The sequence below is a fragment of the Thunnus maccoyii genome, chromosome 4 (assembly GCF_910596095.1).
Source record: "Thunnus maccoyii chromosome 4, fThuMac1.1, whole genome shotgun sequence".
In the NCBI taxonomy this organism is placed as follows: Eukaryota; Metazoa; Chordata; class Actinopteri; order Scombriformes; family Scombridae; genus Thunnus; species Thunnus maccoyii.
In genome coordinates, this window is record NC_056536.1 from 9,001,547 (window position 1) to 9,021,773 (window position 20,227).

General features: G+C 39.4%; 1 protein-coding gene across 2 annotated transcripts; it reads left to right on the top strand.

The window, feature by feature from the left end:
• The first annotated feature begins 7,447 nt into the window (after positions 1-7,447).
• Positions 7,448-19,990, top strand: cdk11b (cyclin-dependent kinase 11B). 2 transcript variants are annotated; one of them, XM_042408900.1, is made up of 20 exons: positions 7,448-7,548; positions 8,632-8,762; positions 9,020-9,159; positions 9,298-9,425; positions 9,540-9,684; positions 10,647-10,822; positions 11,043-11,168; positions 11,287-11,385; positions 11,571-11,699; positions 11,791-11,865; positions 12,953-13,170; positions 13,310-13,400; positions 13,489-13,610; positions 13,716-13,821; positions 13,967-14,088; positions 14,902-15,009; positions 15,389-15,505; positions 15,964-16,112; positions 18,559-18,748; positions 19,340-19,990. In XM_042408900.1, the coding sequence occupies exons 2-20, from the start codon at positions 8,646-8,648 to the stop codon at positions 19,430-19,432; spliced, it is 2,451 nt and encodes an 816-aa protein (XP_042264834.1). In that variant the 5' UTR covers positions 7,448-7,548; positions 8,632-8,645; the 3' UTR covers positions 19,433-19,990. The 2 variants fall into 2 exon arrangements, with proteins under 2 accessions (XP_042264834.1, XP_042264833.1); XM_042408899.1 differs by having other exon boundaries at positions 7,469-7,548; positions 10,686-10,822.
• Positions 19,991-20,227: the final 237 nt, after the last annotated feature.

The following is a 20,227-nucleotide window of genomic DNA, read 5'->3' on the forward strand; positions in this document are numbered from 1 at the left end:
ATAAACTTTTAAATGCATTTTTGCACAAAATGACTGTGTGGACACACTGTGAATTTTGGCCCCCATCACTTACAATGAAAGCACATTTGAAGGGGATCTTTTAACAACCAGTATGAACGGGAGGAATGATTACAGTGAGGAAAACCTCTTTCAGTGTTCATATGGACACCTGACTGTTGTTTTAAGACACACTTGTAAAACTGTTAACCTATCTCTAAGGTTAATTCTGGCTCAGATCCTCTTATAGACAACCAGTGTCAGTCTTTATGGTGCTAGTGGTGATCAGAGGTATGAACTATTTATTGATCTGCACCCCCTGTTACAAAATGTCATTATTTCCAAGAACATTAAATTGATATTCCTGGTTGGGTAAAGAGGAGTTCAAGTAGGATTGTTTGCACAAAGAAAACCTTGTTTTATTGAGCGTTTCCTCAGTTCTTAGTGCTGTTGTGATAAAGCTGTTTCTGTTTGGACACATGAGGGCAGTGTGGGTTTGTCAGACCGCAGCTGTTGTTTCAGTCAGTTTGCAGCTGGATACTGTAGTTTTCAGTATATTGCACATTGTGATAAGCAAGATGTTTTGTTAATCACATTTAGTGCACATAACAAGACATCTTAAGGCATCACAAGATTATTAAGACCACATTTGTGATTGCAGGTTGTTTTAATCAGAACATAGAAGAATAATATGCAGAAACATTTGTTCAAAATGTATTTGGCTAAATGCAGTTTTTACATTGTTTTATTATAATAATGAAATGACTGTGACTTTATGAAATCAACAGTTCTGTTAATGGCTGTTTAATCTGTGGTAAATGCATCACAATGTGTTTCAGGTAAAGTGCTACCAGGGTTTAATTGGCTTAATGCCAGTGTGTGTGTGTGTGTGTGTGTGTGTGTGTGTGTGTGTGTGCGTGCGTGTGCGTGTGCGTGTGTGTGTGTGTGTGTGTGTGTGATCTTTAGCCAAGCACAGACTCATGTTTTTGGCACAGCAAAATAAAACATTATGCAAATTTCGTAGAAAGCATGTTATTGTGAGAATATATTCAAAATGAAAATATGAGTGGTTGATTGTCAAACATAGTGTGTTTTTGTTTCTACAGGACTTTGTCCATTGACTAACTAGACTGGTGAGACTTCTACTACACAGAAGTGATGTTTTATTGCCACCGGAATTATATTTGCTTCCTGGTTATCTTAATTATGTTCTCAGATAAGAGACAACTTCAAATTATGTGCTGTCATAGTGATTTGGTCCGGATACATTGGAGCTGAAGGATTGTACTCAATGACCCAACTAGCATGCATGTCAGCTTTCTGAACATGCATGCTAGTTATCACCTAAGATGTTATTGTTTTAGGATGTTATGTAAATATTTAAATGATAAGCTTATTACACCTCATAGAGAGACAGATGGCCAAAGTGTTGTTAAAGCAGATGATGGGGGTATTCCACTCCATATTTCAGGGAAATGTGTCTGTACTTGCAGCTGCTAAGTGTTTTGGATAAATTGTTGTGTACACTGTCACATTTAAAAATGAGAGATATCTTCTGTCAATGGCATGTCATGTGATTTGTCAGAAAAGCTTAAACTGATAATTATCTACGATCAAAGGTTTGGCAGGTTTTGTTGAAATTTCTTACCAAAAATTTTTTTAAAAAACAGTTTATGCTGAAATAATGACTGGGAAGTGGGTTCAGATGGAGTAATTGTGGATGTCTTGAGTGTGACTTGAAACTGAAACCCAGAGAGGAGCTAGTCCCATATATCCATTGTTTCAGTGGCAGATAAGGAAACACTTTAAAAACCCTCACAGATCCACATTACATTTTGGGTCACTGAGGCTGAGTTTAGTCAACATGCAGCAAATAATCCTGCAGAAGTTTTACTTTTGGAAGGATATCAAGTTGTTAAAGGCCCGATCCTTAATTATTGTGACCATATAAATCACAGGTATATTCACACTTATATATGAAGACTTTGACTGATGGACTTTGCAATTTTTGTGTTGCTCATGTCATCATAATTAAATGAACCTGGACTTTTTTTACAAACTCTTTCTGGGAGCATGCCAAAGATGACATCTTATTTTTTGTATTAATTACAAACTGACTGTTAATTTTAACTGGCATTGAACTCAGGCTGCATCTCCAAATCTGCTTTTTATCACCTGTCAGTGTCTGTATTGATTTTAAAATTCTTTTATTGTTTTTAAAGCACTTCATAGTCTTTCACCTGCATATATGTCTCACATGCTTACAGCATATGAACTAGTATGGCCCCTCGGGTCCTTTGGCACGAGTCTGTCAGTTGTTCCAAAGTGCAGGAATAAGTAAAACCTTTGGTAAGGCAGCTTACAGCTTTTATGATCTGAGGATCTGAGAGCAGCTGGAAGTGTTGAACTCTTTAAACGTAAATTTAAAACCTGCCTCTTCAGCCTGCCTTCTGATTAAGAATGGTTTATAGACATTATTTACTTTATTTTATTCTCTTATTTTATTGTATTTATGTTGTAAAATTTTATTCTATTTTATCTTGTTATTTTATATTATATTTATATTTTATATTATGTTATATTATATTTTATAATTATTGATATGATTATATATTTTTTTATCCCTCTTATCAATTTTATTTGTCTTTGTTTTGTCTTTTTAATCTATTTAATCTAGGTGTTTAGTTTAGCTTTTATTTAACTCTATTTTCTTCTTCTTCTTTTTCTTCTTCTTCTTATCATATTATTATTATTATAGCTTTTAAATCTATTTTATTGTCTTTCATTGTCATAATTTTTACTTTTGTTTTGCCTTTTTAATCTATTTTATCTAGTTTTTAATCTACTTTTATTTCAATCTATTTAACTACTATTACTGTTTACTGTTTATTACATTTTCATCATTTTTGTTTTGTCACGTGCATTGGTCTCAAATTGTTTTTTTTCTTTTTTGCCTTTTTTTGCTGTTTTTACGATCTACATTTGTTCTCTTATTACCGACTTGTCATCTGTGAAGAACTTTGAACACACTAACCTGAATATGAAACGTGCTCTACAAATAAAGTTTGACTGATTGATTGATTAGATTGGAGTACTGGAAGATTTTTATGACTGTTTATCTTCATGAAGTATTTATTATTTTTTCCACTGATGTGGTGTTTCTGCACTGCACTCCACAGAGACCCAGAATTCATATGAATAAAGTCTGGTTTCTGTCAGCGGAGCTGTGTGTTTAGTTCTGACTTCCCAGTTCTTTGAGAAAAGCTGTAAATATAAGATGTATTCCTGTGCAGAGGATTTTTCCAGTGTTTCATGCATTTCATGCACTGGGATTCGGAGACTCTCACCAGACTGATTAAAAGGAATTATGATGCTCAGCTTCATGCAACACCGATTCCAACACCAGTAAATCCTCCAAGAAGACAAAAGATTAATGACAGTAGCGATCCTAGAGATAATGACAGCAGCATGAGCCAGGGTTAAACATGATGCTAGTCTCTCCAACAAAGAGGTTTTGACCCTTAAGATAATCTGCTGTGGAGATTGATTTACTTGAAGTACTAGTATGCTGTCACTATATCACCTCAATGGAATTCAAATAGCAGATGTACATTAAATGTACTATAATTCACTTGCCAAACACTTTGATTCATGGTTGCAATACTGCATTTTATTAGGACATCAGAATAAAATCAGAACTTATAAACTTTTACGTATCCCTGATTTCCCATATATCAAAAATGTTGATATGAGGTTAATCAAACACACACAATAAAACCTTCTGACATGGCTTCTGAATCACATTTGATTTTATTCCGCTTCAACATACAAATACATCATTGTCAGTGTGCTCTTTTTTGGTCATTTCTATTTACAACTTTTTGAATTTGTGGTTTATCCAGAATGTCAGATCTCATTCTTCTCCTGGCTGGGCTCCGTCATCAGCACCTATGGACGTAGTATCCTGTGGCGTATCCCATGATGTAGATGAACACCAGTGCAGCCAAAGCTCCTCCAGCTTTCACTGCAATTCCCGTTCTGCCTGTGCACATTCTGTCGTACACCCTGAATGCAACAGAGAGAGAGAGAGAGAGAGAGAGGCAGAGTCAGATTAAACAGCTTTAGGTGGGATGTTCTTTTATTTTATGCCCTGGTTTCCCCACATAGTCAGCTTAGTATGACTATAAAGGTTTTACAAAACTTATTAGCATTCAATTGATGTCAGGTTTGAAAGCTAATTTTACTTTTTTTTTTGAAGATTACAATAATTCCTTTTACACTGAACTGTGTTCTTGTCTGGGTGGAAATCCAGGGTGAAACACAACACTAATACACAACTGTTAACTATATGAACCTCAATATGAAAATAGCAAAGATGTGTTTCATTAGTGATCAAGCTGATCTGGAGGACATGTGATGGATAGATTGATAAAGCTGCATCATAACCACCTTAGTAGAGGTATATGACTCACTAACCATATTTGATTTTTTAATGAAACACATGAATGAAACCTGCTGTATATATCAGTTTAATCCGTTCATGTCTATATGTGGATTCATCTCCCATCTACCTATCGATATATGTCTCCTAATATAAAAACTTTACATTTGATCTCTGCATCTTTATGTCAGTCTCACCTCATCATTGTGGACTGTGAACCCTCTACGTTCATGTTGATGTTGCTCTCGTTCCAGCGATTATATTCCACACTGCCACCGGCACTGTTGGAGTCCATATACGTCGTTCCTCTCCTCAGCTGCCTGAAGTCACAGTTCAGTTACTGCTTCACTGCTCAGCCTGCTCACATAAACTCTGCGCTCTGACACAGTGGATGAAGAGCTGTCGGAAAATGTCTATGACTGTAATAATATGCTTGTAATGCATCACAGTGCAATTGAATTAAAGTGTGATTTTTTTTTCTTTTCACATATATGACATTTAAAATCAAGCCAATCAAGTATTTACATTATTTAATCAGCTCCAGAGCAAAATCAATCCACATGATTGAAATAATTGGATTAAAAAGTGATCTGATGATTGTAACCCTTAGCAAAATCATATCCCCACATTCAAATAAACTCAAGCTGTGCTCACCTGTACGAGTCTGACAAAGTCCTTAGAAAACTCTCCTCTCCAGCACTTTTAAAGCCACAACAGAGACTGACAGAGCCATGCCTCCTGCTTGCTATGAGACCTTGGCCATAGTTCATGTGTTCAATGAGGTCATAAGTCGTAAATCTATTTCTCTTTTACTTGCTTATATGACACTTTCTCAGTGATAAAGGACAATTAAACCTTTACTTCGGTTAATCTCCGGTTGCAACACATCCTGCACAGATAGTGAACTGCAAAGCAAAAATGCTTGCATGTTGTAGATTTTTATGAAATTATGATTCCTAGATGCGATTTGATTGATTGATTGATCGATGTGATTTGGCTGAATAGAATATCACTATGTTGTTTCAAATCATTTGTTTTGGCTTTACTGCAGATGATATGCACGTTGATCTGTTTGTGCTGGAATAGCAGCGCCCTCTTCTGTTCGTAGATGTAAAGAAATCCAACAATCTCAGCTACTTACTCATTTTGTCATAAATATACTAACGTCTCAAAGCAAATGTGGTGTTGACTTAGTGACTTTAAAGTGACACATCTCATGCATTTTAAGTAAGAAAACCTTGAGGTTTCTGTATGTTTAGACAAATTACATTTGCACGTGGAGAACAAAGATACCTATTTACCTATATTCTGGTTTCACTTGATTATAACAGTTAGGAGAAAATGATTTCTGTGATAAACATTACATATTATTGTGACAATGTAGGTATTATCTGTCATTATATTATCTGTATCACTAATGTCCAGGGAAGAGGTTAAAGCTGGCTCCACAGAGGACTTGCAAAGCACCCATGGGCCCTAGGATGTCTAGAAGAAGGCTGTAGTCAATGCTTATCTGGTTTTTGTTGCCATGTGGTCACTCTGCAGGGCCTGGTGGAGGTGACGACTCTGTTTGTGTGCTGCTGCCTCCTCATGGACAGGTATAAGGCTAACAACACTGAACACCTACTGGTCTGGCTTCTTGGGATGTATTTGCTATATAAAATATTATATACACTTTAAAATTACATATTAAAACAGATAACAAATATTCTTAAGACAAATATTCTGTGGAATACAGCAGCATCCTTATCCTACATCACCATGGAAACAGAAGTATCCATGTAAGATAAGTTATAAGAAATGATCAATGCCGAAAGTCTTAGCAAATCTGGGATTTAGGCTGTCAAGAGTTGACTCACAACATGTAAGTCACAGCAAATATGAGCGCTGAAATGTCTCCTGATACATATAAATAATGAATGCTGCAATTTGTGTAATTCACTAGCTTGGGGGAAATACTGGGTCTTTGTATTGCAAAGGTTTGGATCTGGACATTAAAGGACCTTTCCATCTAACCCTCTGTTGTTTTGATCACGCTGACATAGAGCACCGTTGAAGTTGAACTATATCTTAATAATACTCAGAAGCTATTTTTTAAAAAATGTTAACCTTATTTTATTTTTATTGATTTATTTTTTGATGATGATAATGACAAAATATAGAAGTCACAGCATCATGTAATCAAATATATACAAACCAAACAGCTGCACTTGATCCTCACTTTTTGGTCCTAAAATGAGTGAAATATAAAAAAAACGACTTGCTGACTGAGCTGACTGCCCAGTTTAACTAATTTAACATCCCAGTGAATGGCTTTATCCTCAGCTGCCCATGTGTTTGATGTATATTCACAAATAACTGCGGATACAGTATATGTACAGATATCATTGCACCCAAATTGCACTGCGTTTGCACTACTGCCATATGTTTACAACACCATTTGTACAGCAGCTCTACTGCAAATACTTTCAGATATATATTACCTCATGTATAATGCAAGTTTGCACATATGTTGACATTTTTCTTCGTGTGTTTTTACTTTTTTTTTTTTTTACTATATTACTATATATTTTTTATGCCATGTATGTCCTTATGTGCCCCCCACCTCTTACACTGTTTTGGTGAAGCCGACAATGACAATATAACTGATTAAAATTAATTGGATTGAATTGAATTGAAAATTATATTTGAATTTCATCTTCCTTCACTCATTTCCCCCAGAGAAGACTTCTTCTTCTTGTATCATAAAGATGAGTATAGGCCTCTTTTGCCCTATAAGGCTTTGCTTGAATCAATATCATAATCAATATTATAATTAGGCCTGTAAAAGAGGTCTTAAGCAACCAAGAACAAGTTAGAAATGTAAATTTTACAGATTACATGAACAACATTAACAAGACATGTAATATGATGCCAGTAGTTCAGATAAAGGAAAACTAGGTTGAAAATAGGAATAAAATGAGACATAAATGATATATTATTACATTTTAGTAGAGGAAGCATGGATTTTTTCCATGGCAGGAAGTCGTTGTTTCACACCGGAAGTTTTCAAGACGGTTGCAGCGCGTTGAGACCTCCGGTGCGCCGTAATACCGCTGCGCGTATCTCAGGTTTGTTAACTATTTTATCTGCTCGGTGATTATCTTCATCCCTCTCCGCAGCCAGAGGTTTAAACAGAGCTGCGGACACAGCTGTCGGTTCTCCAGTTTATTGCTCTACCAGCTATACTATCTATATTTTTTAACAGCCACGTAGTTAGCTAAAGAAAGTTGTTTAGCAAATCTCGCCCATGCTAGTTGTAGCTAGCTGAAGTTAGCTAGCTAATGTGTTAGCATCCGCCGCTTGACTCACAACCACAAACAGCGAGTTAAAGTCGTTCACTGACCCGTCGTTTCACTCAGTTTGCTGCTTAACTAACTGGTCTATACAGAAATAATATATAACACAATACTGTACAATAATAACAGTGTATATAAGGTTAGCTACGTCTTCCTAACTGGCCTAACGTTAAGTTACTCCAACAGTTAGCAGGTTTAGCTGAATACCGATAACTACCTCATGTCAAACTTAACTCACATTGTAAAATCTTGATTCATATCTATTTATTGTTTCTTATAACCACTGACAAGTACTTCTCTATAGTAGTGGAAGTGAGCCGTTCAATGCATTTTAGTGGGAATCAGAGGCGTATAATCAGTTGTTGAAAGTGACGTTTTATTGAAAGCCTTAATTAAATAATATAATTCATGCCTTCGGCGACTGATTCCCACTTTTAAATGAATTAATATAGCACACTTATGGTAGGTATTATTATTATTGACACAAAAAGGGCATCTAGATCTCACACTTTCAAAGGAAATTGAATGAAATTTTCTATATTTTTCTTGTATTTCCTAATGAAGCAGACTAAAATGAAACACATTGTAACAGTGAGACAGACTATAAGATTCTAACACTACAAAATTACCATTGTTCTTATTTTGACACTTACATAAAATGTAAAATGAATGATAAATAGAAGAAACAATGACCAACAACTGGCAGGCTTTTCTCTGCTATGGGTCTATTACAATTATCTTGGCTCCTTTTGTTATCTTTGGTATAAACCTCTTCATGTTTAAGATGAAGCTGAGCTGAATTGAAGCCCGTATTGAACATCTGTGTGTTGTGTGTGTACGTGTGATGTGATGCAGGCGGTGCAGAGTGGATGCTGATGGGGGACGAAAAGGAGACCTGGAAAGTGAAAACTCTTGACGAAATCCTGCTAGAGAAAAAACGTAGAAGAGAATTAGAAGAGAGGACAGATCCCAAGCGCCAGAAAAATGTAAAGTATTTCAAAACTAATTTAATATTCATGCATTCGGGTATTTGTGCAAATAAGTTTGTTAATTTAAACACAATAATGTATACTGGCCTAATGTTTTTGTTAATTTCATCATCATTTTGAACCTAAACATGACTCCCACTCTCTGATTGTTATTTCAGAAGCTTTTGTAGCAAGACAAATACAAAAAACATTTCTGCAGTATATTCTGTCTCTCTGGCACTAACCACATATTCTGTTCTTCTGGCCTTGGAAAGTTCACCCAGGGCCTTGTTCCACAGGCGGATGATCGGGAAGCCAAAAGAGATACTCCGGAGGAAGGAGAACTACGGGATCAAAAGATGGAAATAACAATTCGGAATTCCCCGTACACCCGGGAAGACTCAACAGAGGACAGGTACTTTAAGTTGTAGGAAACAAAGTTGGTTGCTAATTTGGAAAAGTGTATTCAGTAGTTTAACTTTGGTAACAAAAGAAAAAAAAGTTTACAAACGGTATGCAACAGTCTCACAATGTTTTCTTTACATTTATGAAGGGGAGAGGAAGATGAATCACTGGCAATCAAGCCTCCACAGCAAATAGCAAGGAAAGACAAATCTCACCACAGAAAGGAGGAGAAGAGAAAAGATAAAAGACGTCATCGCAGCCACTCTGCTGAAGGAGGTGTGGGAGTGCTGCGTAATTACATAAACACATACATATGTTTTACGGCTGAATGTGACAGGTTTGGAACTGTTTTTGCGGATCTGTATCCACTCAAGGTTTTTGCTTCTACAGCAGGGAAACATGTACGACCCAAAGACAAAGAAAAAGAGCGAGAGAGCGATCGCAGGAAGCGTCAATGGGAAGAAGACAAAGCCCGGCGAGACTGGGAGCGGCAGAAACGAAGGGAACAGGCCAGGGCCCATTCACGCAGAGAGAGGTGAGCACTGACCCTGGACCACGTATTAAATGACATTAGGGGTGTAATGGTACACAAAATGCACGGTTTGGTATGTACCTCGGTTTTGCGGTCATGGTTTGGTGTGCTTTCGGTACAGCAGGAAAAAAAAAAGGTGCTGCAGTGGAAACTTCTATGGAAATAGTTTAGTTGTGCTGCAGTGGAAACTTCTATGGAAACAGTTTAGTTGTGCTGCAGTGGAAACTTCTATGGAAACAGTTTAGTTGTGCTGCAGTGGAAACAGAAAACAACTTTTCTGTTTCCTACAAGGAGTCAGGACGCCTGCTGACAGCTGTTTCACTAGCTCCACCTCCAGCAGCTACAACGGTAACATGCTGCTTACACACTGATGCTTCAGTATAAATAATCTAATGATGTCATATATATAATAATATATATAATCTGCCAAAATGTTACAGGTGGAACTCATGCCCTAGGATTATTGTTCCACATGTCAGAGTAAGAGGATTATTAAACTATTTTGACAGTGATTGTTTGGGTCACAGAGTGTATTCTTTGTACGACCGTACCGTTTCACCCCTAATCAGTACTGATGTTTATGAATGCTAAGACCTGTTTTGTTGGATTGGAGCTGTTGAAAAGTCACAAGTGTTCTGTGTGTTCCCTGTTTTCTTGTCAGGATGTTAAAGCCTTTAAGCAGCATGAAACTTGATTTTGATTTCTATTTCTTTCAAATCTATATCTACTGTAGAAGTACTGAAAGTGTGTTTTCTCTTATTAGCAAATTAAAAAAGTTGACATCTAACAACAAATCCATGTGGGTTAGGCTGTTAATGGCTGTATGTTTGTCACTGAGAACAACGCTGAAGGTAACTAAACAACCCTGCAGCTGTAAACTAACTGTATGTTTGAATAAGCTTTTACTACCTAAACTAAAATGAAAACTAACAATGACAAGATTGGGGTTTTGGTTGTCTGGACAGACCTCGACTGGATTCTCCTGGGTTTTTTTTGGACCACAGGGACCGGCTGGAGCAGCTGGAACGCCAGCGCGAACGGGACAGAAAGCTTCGTGAACAGCAAAAAGAGCAACGGGAGCTGAAGGATCGAGAGAGGAGGGCTGAGGAGCGACGCAAAGAGCGAGGGTCTCGACGAGAAGGTCAGTGATTGAACCCAAACAACTGTCGGACAAAAGATGTATTTTTTCACTGTGGACAGAGTTAAGTTAAGCGTTTCTTCATTCCTACTTCTAAGATAGGTTAAACACATCCAGACAACAGCTCCAGCCGTAAGGGTTGTATTTCTTAAACACAGTTCCCCGTGTGAACTGTAAAGCTAAATCTGCAGCGATGATTACTAAAAGACTTTCCTGTCCACAGTGCCGTCTCACCATCGGATGCTACCTGACGAGTATGGTGAAAAGCCAAAACAAAGTCACCGCAGCCGCAGTCCCACCCGCGTTGCCCGGGAGAGATCCGACCATAGCGAACCAAGGAAAAGTGCAAGTGAGTTTATCTCTAAAAAAGTTGCTTTTATCATATTTATCCTTAACTATCTTGTCATTTACTTTCCCAAGATCATCTTTTATATTTCAGTGTAGCTCACACTGTGTTATGTCTGTAGCATCAAAGGAGGAGAAGCCAGAGGGCAAAGACCTGCTCGCAGACCTCCAGGACATCAGTGACAGCGAAAGGAAGACCAGCACAGGAGAATCGTCTTTAGGTAATTGATGTGACCTACACTTTCAGCAACCAGCAGACAGCGAGCGCAAAGACGATGCTACAACTAAAACACCACGCTAGGCTTGTCCAAGGCTTGTATTGCTGTAAATAGCTAACATTCTTGGGAAGCATGACTTCTTTTGGAAGTGACTACCCCTGACTATGTTCCTTTTTCACCTTGTCTAGCATCAGGATCAGGCTCTGACGAAGAGGATGATGACGATGAGGACGAAGAGTCCAGCAGCCAGAGTGAGGGTGAAGAAGAAGAGGAGGATGAATCTGTCTCAGGCTCAGGCAGGTCTGAGCAGAGCGCAGGTAAAAAATAAATGTTCCTTTGACTGATGTGGCTGCGTCAAGTCAGTTATACAGCAACACGGGTTTAACAGAGCGGCCTTCTTCCTTTCAGAGGACGTGAGTGAGGACGAGCAGTCAGAGGAAGACTTTGAAGAGGAGAGAGAAATTGGAAATCATATTCCTGCAGGTGAGTAAACCCTCTGATGCTGCTATAACACGTCATATAATGTCTGTGTAGCTATTGTATATGCTTAACTAAATTGTAATTATTTGTGTTGAGTGTATAAATGTTTTTATGTTTAGTTTTTATCTGGAAATCATTTTAGATGAAAGAGCTGCATGGCCAGGAGGGAGAGTGCATAAATCATATTTGGATCAGTAAAGGTTTGGCTTTGTCTGCTGAACATTTGGGGGTTTTTATTCATAATTCTTCTCTTGAAGGTTAAGAAACTTCTTTGCCAGGACTCTTTTGCTGCAGGTTCCTGAAAGGCACAATCTGTGATTCAAATGAAAAAGCAGTTCCACCACCAAAGGTTGAAAACACAGGAGTGGAACTTGCTGACAGTGTGATGGTCCCTTTACACAGCAGACGTTTTTTACTCGTCATAGTAGGAAAAATACTAAGGACATTAACGATGGCTTTGTTCTATTCAAGTGACCTTGTAAGCTGTGACAGTGAGCCAACATGCACAATACCATGACCTTGAAACCGAAACAGCCACATGGAGTTCAGCCATCATTAGTTTTATTACTTACACCTGTTCTTTTCCAAATGTGATGTCAAAATGTCTTCTGTGAAATAGTAGTGGAAACAGTAGTTTGACCAAAACAAAAAAAAACCCTGAAAAAAAACTTCCTTTTTCACCTTAAACTGCAGTTAAAAGCTCTGGAAAAAGCTATTTTGTAGACCATGTCTTAAATAGATTGGGGTCAAACAGGCAAAAATAAGTTTTCCTATTCTGATCATTGTTTGTAGTTTACAGTACAGAGGTAACGCAGTAAAATGCTTAAATTAAGAATTACAATCAGTTGGCAAACACAATCAAGTCAGACATTATTTAAATATGTCAACTTGTATTCTGGGAAAATTGTAATGGCCTTTTTTAATCAAAAAAATAATTGTCAGACTAGTAGATGATAAAAACAATTGTTAGTTACAGCCCTAAATTAATCATCAAATACGTAGTAACCGTGACCGATCCATATCTAAATTCTAGTAGCGCCCATCAAAAGCACTTAACAGCACTAAACTGACTTCACCCTTCCTCCCTCAGTGCCAGAGTCCCGCTTTGACCACGACTCGGAGGAGAGTGGTGAAGACATGGATGACGAGGAGGAGGACGAGGATGACGCAGGGGACGGTGACCCTACGCCTCAATCTCAGACTCATTCCCGATCCCCCACCCCCGAAGAGAACTACATCCCTGACTCCCCTCCAATTTCACCTGTAGAGTTGAAGAAGGAGCTGCCCAAATATCTTCCTGCTTTACAGGTCTGAATCAACATCACACAAATATTCATCCATATAAGCCACAAGTTATGCAAATATACATATGTAATCATCTAATGCAGGTTAGTGGTGTTTTAATGGTGTGTTAAGGTCTTCAGTTACACTGTGTTTTGTTCTTCAGGGCTGTCGCAGTGTGGAGGAGTTCCAGTGTCTGAACCGAATAGAGGAGGGAACCTACGGTGTGGTGTACAGAGCCAAGGACAAAAAGACCGGTATGAGACTGAACATGTAGGTCAGTGTGCTCTTGGGGTTTCAGATGTGTTTATTGGTGAAACAATAAATGTGGTCTCATGTTTGCAGACGAAATAGTGGCCTTGAAAAGGCTGAAGATGGAGAAAGAGAAGGAGGGATTCCCCATCACCTCTTTAAGAGAAATCAACACGATCCTAAAAGCTCAGCACCCAAACATCGTCACAGTAAGGGTAAGAGAACTTGAGAAATACTTACTAAGGTATTTACAGTTTTATTGGTTATTGTATCTCTTGGAGTGTTCTAACGAAATCTGACCGTTTTCCCCACTAAATCAGGAAATAGTTGTTGGAAGCAATATGGACAAGATCTACATCGTGATGAACTATGTAGAACATGACCTGAAGAGTCTGATGGAAACCATGAAGCAGCCCTTCCTGCCAGGTAATGTTGAGCTTTAGTCCATTTCTGTTTTTAAAAAGTTGAATGGGATAACAGTGGTGTTCTCTCTTTATTCGTGGGTTAAGCAGTGAATGTCTATCCTCCGCTGCGCAGCATCTCTCTTAAAACATAACGTTCTTTCTTTCAGGTGAAGTTAAGACTCTGATGATTCAGCTGCTTCGAGGAGTCCGACACCTCCACGATAACTGGATTCTCCACCGCGACCTGAAGACATCCAATCTGCTGCTCAGCCACAAGGGAATCCTGAAGGTAAGCTAGCACTGTGGTTCTCACGCAGGGCAACTTGGGGGGGAAGTCGGACTATTGTAGGTAGTAACTAGTGTTCATACCAAAGTCTGTTCATGTCACATTCGTATTAAACCCAGCTTATAAGCACAGATGTAGAGCCACAAAGGGTTAACTTTTGGTGTAAGGGGTATTAGTTTCTAAAAGTGGATTTTCTAATATGAGTATTTGGAGAATGTGACTTGAAGATTAAGAAGGTCTGAAGGCTTAAGGGCACTAGAGAGTTATGATACTTTAAATCTGCTCTGAGTTCCAGCCCAGATTCATGATTTAATTGTTAAATATTACCACAACCCAACAGAAAAAAAAACTAACCCTAAAATAACACATTTTCGTTTAAAAAAATCCATCTGTAGTTTTTTTATTTTTAACATAGTACAGAAAATCAAAAAAGTCATTCCTTTAATCCGTCTCAGGATGATTCACAACTTTCCTTTGGGCTAGCAGCAACACAACACAGTTACACAAACAACACATGATTACTAAAAGTCAATGAGAGCATGAATTTCTGGCAAAATGAGCAGCAGACTGGGCTGGTCTGTAAATAAACCAGATTCTCAGACATTTGTTAGTGTGAATTTTATGTAAACTGACAATAGAAAATATGAATCACAGTAATTTTTCAAATCAGATATAACCACCTTGTGCACTGATACATTTGATCCACTATGAACCGTCGTGAAATAAACACGTTTGGAGGAATCGTATCAAGACTGAAAAAATATAATAATTTACCCACACATTTCTATTTTTTTTCCCATCTGTCTTGTTCTGTAGATTGGAGACTTTGGCTTGGCCCGGGAGTACGGTTCCCCCCTGAAGCCCTACACCCCTGTAGTGGTCACCCTGTGGTACAGATCACCAGAGCTTCTGCTCGGAGCCAAGGTAAGAACTGAAGTTCACACCGCTTCCCTACATGGCAAGAGCCAGGTCAAATGCCTATGCAACAGCCGAAACTACAAATATTAAGGCGATGTACTTTCATAGATGTGGTTATATCATCTTGATTCATTGTTTTTCCCAAAGATATATTTCCAAGAGAAGGCAACATCTGTGAGGCATTGGCTCATAAGATACCAAATACCACTGAAACACAATTTGAGTTTTACAGAGTATGATTTACACAGTGAGGCGGCAGGGCTCCAGCAGCCGTCAGAGCACATCCACTTTCGCACACGAGACAGACGAACATAGAAACGTGCCAGGCAGACTGTCTACTTTATGTTTCTGCGGACCGCCACTATGTTTGTTCTTCTCTCCGCAGGAGTACTCCACAGCTGTGGACATGTGGTCAGTGGGCTGCATATTTGGCGAGCTCCTCACCCAGAAACCTCTCTTCCCTGGAAAATCTGAAATTGACCAAATTAACAAGATCTTCAAGGTAAATGCCCTGACTTGCCCTTATAAAATGAAGCAAATCCTCATCATTAAAGGTAAAGCTCTTGTGTTTACAGCCTGTAAATCTTCTGAGTGTGTCATCTGTCACGAGTAGGTCAGCATGCAGTTCAGTAGTGCACCACAGGGTAGAGCTGCAGGTAGACGTCAACCCAGATGAAGTTATTAGGAAACTGAGAAGCCCACCCTGGTTGCCTGAATAATTTTCAGTAGATCATCTGCATAGCGCACGAGAGCTGGGTGCACTGATGTCATTCGGGCCTCCCAAGACGTCCTACAGTCTTTACCAATGATGAATTAAAGTATTGAAATGTACTTAGGACTGGTCTATTGCCACATGTCTGTGGTTGATGAATACATCAGCCAAAGTAGGAATACCTCATATCCATCTCTCCCTACACTAACAGCGCTGTATGTCTGCTGACTTGCGTGTGTTGTCTGTAGGATCTGGGATCACCCAGCGAGAAGATCTGGCCCGGCTACAGCGAGCTGCCCGCTGTGAAGAAGATGACTTTCACAGAGTATCCCTACAACAACCTGCGAAAGCGCTTTGGAGCGCTGCTGTCAGACCAAGGCTTTGACCTCATGAACAAGTAGGATTCTTAAAGGCTGTTTTATTCCTCACACAAGAGGCAACATTACACCACACACACACACACACACACATACTGCATCTTTACTGCACTACAGTGAGTCTGACTCTGATATTGCATCTTTTTTTCTATCTGTGTTCTGGATAAACGACCATAGCTATTAAGGCATGAGTACTTCATGGCGAGCTTGTGCCACTGACATAGGAAGAAAATTATGAAATGCACGAAAAAGGAGCCGCTTTCATGGTAGTGTTTGTTAGTTGCATAATTTGACAGATTTCTCAAAGCTCAAAAGTATAGAATCAGTCTTTAAGTATTTGATGGCAAGTGTTTTTTAGTCAATTACTGATGGGATACATACTGATATCATATGTTTATGACAGGCAAATATCAACCACTAATATCAGTAAAAAGCAGCGTGACTGCTGCAGTGGAAACTGCCTTACTTGGATCAATGCATTGCTATCCTGTCAAATTCTGTTAGTCTTTCCAGAGCTTTTATTCAGTCTGCATTTCTGGCAAGCCGACTTAAAACATGACAACGGTAGCGGACTGGTAATTCATCAACATGCCTCAGCAGCAGTCCCGTTCCATCCCCATGTTCCGTCTCACAGACACACTCACCATGGTGACGCTCCACACTACAGGAAAATGTTTAATACGGAAAATCATTTTCACACTGAGAGGAATGGGTTCATAATTCTTTGTTGCACATTCCGAAGATCAGCATTGTTTAGCGGCCGCGGGTTTTGAGCAGACTCAAGCTTCTCGGCTCTCCTCTCAGATCTATACCCACCCACAGCCTACACCTTTAAATGGCAAAAACCCCGCCGCTCCGTTACTTCACAGCTGCAGAGGACGGTAACAACATGTCCACTGTTCTGCCGGAGGAATCATGGTTCAGTGGAAGTTTGGCACCTTTCCAGAGCTGCTGAAACCTTCCAGCTGTCAGACGGCTGGCAGGACCGGTTCAGACCACAGGAGGTCAAAACGTAGAGAAGAGCTATTTGAAAAGCTTGAGACAGAGCAGCGTAGTAGAGGTTTAGAGGGGTAGTTTGACAGGTAGACGTCACAGAGCTGTTTGGAATATCACACACCTCTGTGTAGTGAGTGTTTAGAGGTTGAGGACTTCCGTACCCAACCGGAGAAGACTTAGACATGCAATTGATTTCTGCACTTTACTTACTTTACTTTATTTACTACTTCAGACTGTTTTTCCAATATTAATGTTTGACCGTTTTTTATTTATTTTACCAATTAATTTCCATGGCCAGGTGACCCAGTTATGAAGGGTTCTTTGTGGATTAAATGAAAAGCAGCAGGGCTTTTGGGTCCTGCAGGCCCTGAGTAGCACGCTCACAGGTGCAGGAAGAGCGCACATTCTTGGAATTCGAAACCAAAAACAATAGTGAAAGTTTGTCCCTTTCGATACCAGTGTTGTGTCATGAAGCTGGTAGCAGCTAGTAATTCTTCTCAGGGGTTCCTCTCACATAGAGAAGGGAGAGTTAGTTCAGTAAAACCTTTTCAGGTTAATCATTTACCACACTGCACCCACTCACATGTGGAAGATTTTAATCACAGGTTGAAAGCTAATTTTCACAATTAAGCAGCTCTCCATTGTGCTGTGTTGTTCCTGTCATGTATAATTAGGACTCATGAACCCACTGGCCCCACAGACCAGGGTGCATCTCGTCTCATGTTCAGACCGTGTGTCTAGATGTAGTTTAGTTAATACAGATGATGTTAAATTTGCAAAGTCTCAATCTTCAAATTGTCTATTGTAATTTATTTTCTTTGGATAAATTCTATCTCTCTTATCCACATTTTTTTTGGGGACATGAATGATGTGTAAATTTATTTTCTATAACCAGTGTACCTCTTCAGTAGCCTGATAACCAGACTGAATTGCCATTATTATTTCACGTCATTATTCAGCTGTTTTTTATTCGGGTCGGGATGTTTCGCCATCACCAATCAGTAGTGACTGACCCGTCTGTCCCGTCAACATAGAAGCATTTAGAGGTAGCAGTCGAGAGGTGTAGCAAATTTCCAACAACCTGTGTAACTGCATCAATCTCATCCCTGCTTGCATCATTTTTTGGCCATTTTTTTGTCACTATTTTTCTTAATCCCGCCTACAAAGCCCATTTGGTTTTCCAACCAGGAAAACTGCCATCAGCGAGAACAACACAAGGCCTATTTGAATTAGAGATTGAGATGAGAGCGGTCACTCAGGAGTCTGGAACCAGGATATAGTCTTAAACAAAATAAATTAAAGGGAAGTTTCACAATTTTTAACCGTTGCTCTACACACGGAGGTCTCTGTGTGAAGACTCCAAGCCCACGCAACACTCCCGAGCCGCCTGTTTGCTTGTGCTTCTTTGCTGAAACGTCGCCAGAGTGTATTAGCATCTCCACATGAACTGTATCGTTGACTGTTTTCCAGATTCCTCACCTACTGCCCCAGTAAGAGGATCTTATCAGACGAGGCGCTCAAGCACGAGTACTTCCGCGAGACGCCATTGCCCATCGACCCGTCCATGTTCCCCACCTGGCCGGCCAAGAGCGAGCAACAGAGGGTGAAGAGAGGCACCAGTCCTCGTCCACCCGAGGGAGGCCTGGGCTACAGTCACCTGGTAAGGACATTAGGCTCCACTTTCTCCATTACATACAGCTACCAGGCTTTCCGAACGCTGTCTGTGTTAAATAGATTACAGACCTACAGGCTTCTGCTTTGTGTCCGGGTATTTCCTCCTCGTGTTTTCCATGATGAGCACCCTTTAGTTCCTAACGTTTACAACAGTGGTCCTACCCACCTAGAAGTCAGTTTTAAGGCCGATTATTTTTTCAATTTTGAAATCAGTGTCGATATTTGCTGTCTTATCAAAAAATTAGACCATTTCATGCCAATGGTTTTCATCGTTTATCTTATATTTTATTCTTGTCAAGGTAGAAAAACTTGTGAAACAGACTCTCCACTGAAATCCAGGAAGAAGAATAATAGCAATAATATGTTCTTGTATACATGTGTGGAAATCAATCAAAAATGTCTCATGAGAATCCAGTCAGAGAAGAGTTTTCCAAAGGTAACCAGTGTAGTATTGATCAGCTCTATAATTAATATGTAAGAAATTAAACTGCACGATCATGATATCAGAGGTGTGATTGAACATTGATTGACTGCTGGTATTCACCATGAGTTCACTTTCCTTCTCTGATCCCTCCAGGGGGATGACGACCTTAAAGACACAGGCTTCCACCTGACAACCAGCAACCAGGGAGCGTCTGCAGTCGGTCCAGGATTCAGCCTCAAATTCTGAGCCCAGAACTGTAGGACAACCAGGACACTGCAGGCTGTCTAACTGAGGAAGAGGGGAGCAAAGAATTCTGGGACTTGTTGTTTTGTTGGAACTGGACGGCATCACTGGTTTACAACCGTAAACCAGATCAATATCTGTTCAATTGCAACTGTTACCAAACAGTCGGGACTGTCTCACAGCAAGACTGATGGCTCAAACATGATGAATTTCCAGAATTTTCCCTCAACTTTTTGTCTTCTGTGTTTTTTTTTTTTTTTTAAAGTCATTTCACCATTTTAAATGTGGCGATTGTATCTCTGAAAAAAAGAGACATCCATAAGTCTGTTAGAAGTTTAGATCTCATGTTTTGACTTTTGTTTATTTTCCCTTCTATACTTCATGAGAGAGGACCAGATTTTATAAATGGTTGGTATTTCCTGCCTGCCCGAGCTACTGTATAATGATGCAGCATTGGATGTGCTTTCCATCCAACATAATGTTAGAAATTTACTTAGGACTGTCAGCTCACTTTATGACAGGGGGACAATGTTTTTGCTAGAAATAAAGTTTGAAACTGTTTTGTCTGCTGTTCTCCATGTATTTATAAACTCTGTCATAGCTATGCAAACACAACTGTACTCTGCCAGAGGAGAAAAAAAACGAAGGGAAGTCGAGCCTAAAAAAAATCCAGCCTTGAACCCAACTCGGTTGTAGCTGTCCAAAAGTGATGTCATTCTTTGCACTGCACACTTTGTCTCCGTACTTTGTTCTTTCAGGGGGAAAGAGGCCCAGACTTCACTCTTGCCTTTGTTTTTA

Bases quoted from the DNA above. Each gene is read 5' to 3' on its own strand.
- cdk11b (XM_042408900.1), top strand. From the start codon at position 8,646: ATGCTGATGGGGGACGAAAAGGAGACCTGGAAAGTGAAAACTCTTGAC. The intron at 13,171-13,309 runs GTCTGAATCAAC...TTTGTTCTTCAG, and splicing joins AATATCTTCCTGCTTTACAG to GGCTGTCGCAGTGTGGAGGA. The intron at 13,822-13,966 runs GTAATGTTGAGC...TCTTTCTTTCAG, and splicing joins GAAGCAGCCCTTCCTGCCAG to GTGAAGTTAAGACTCTGATG.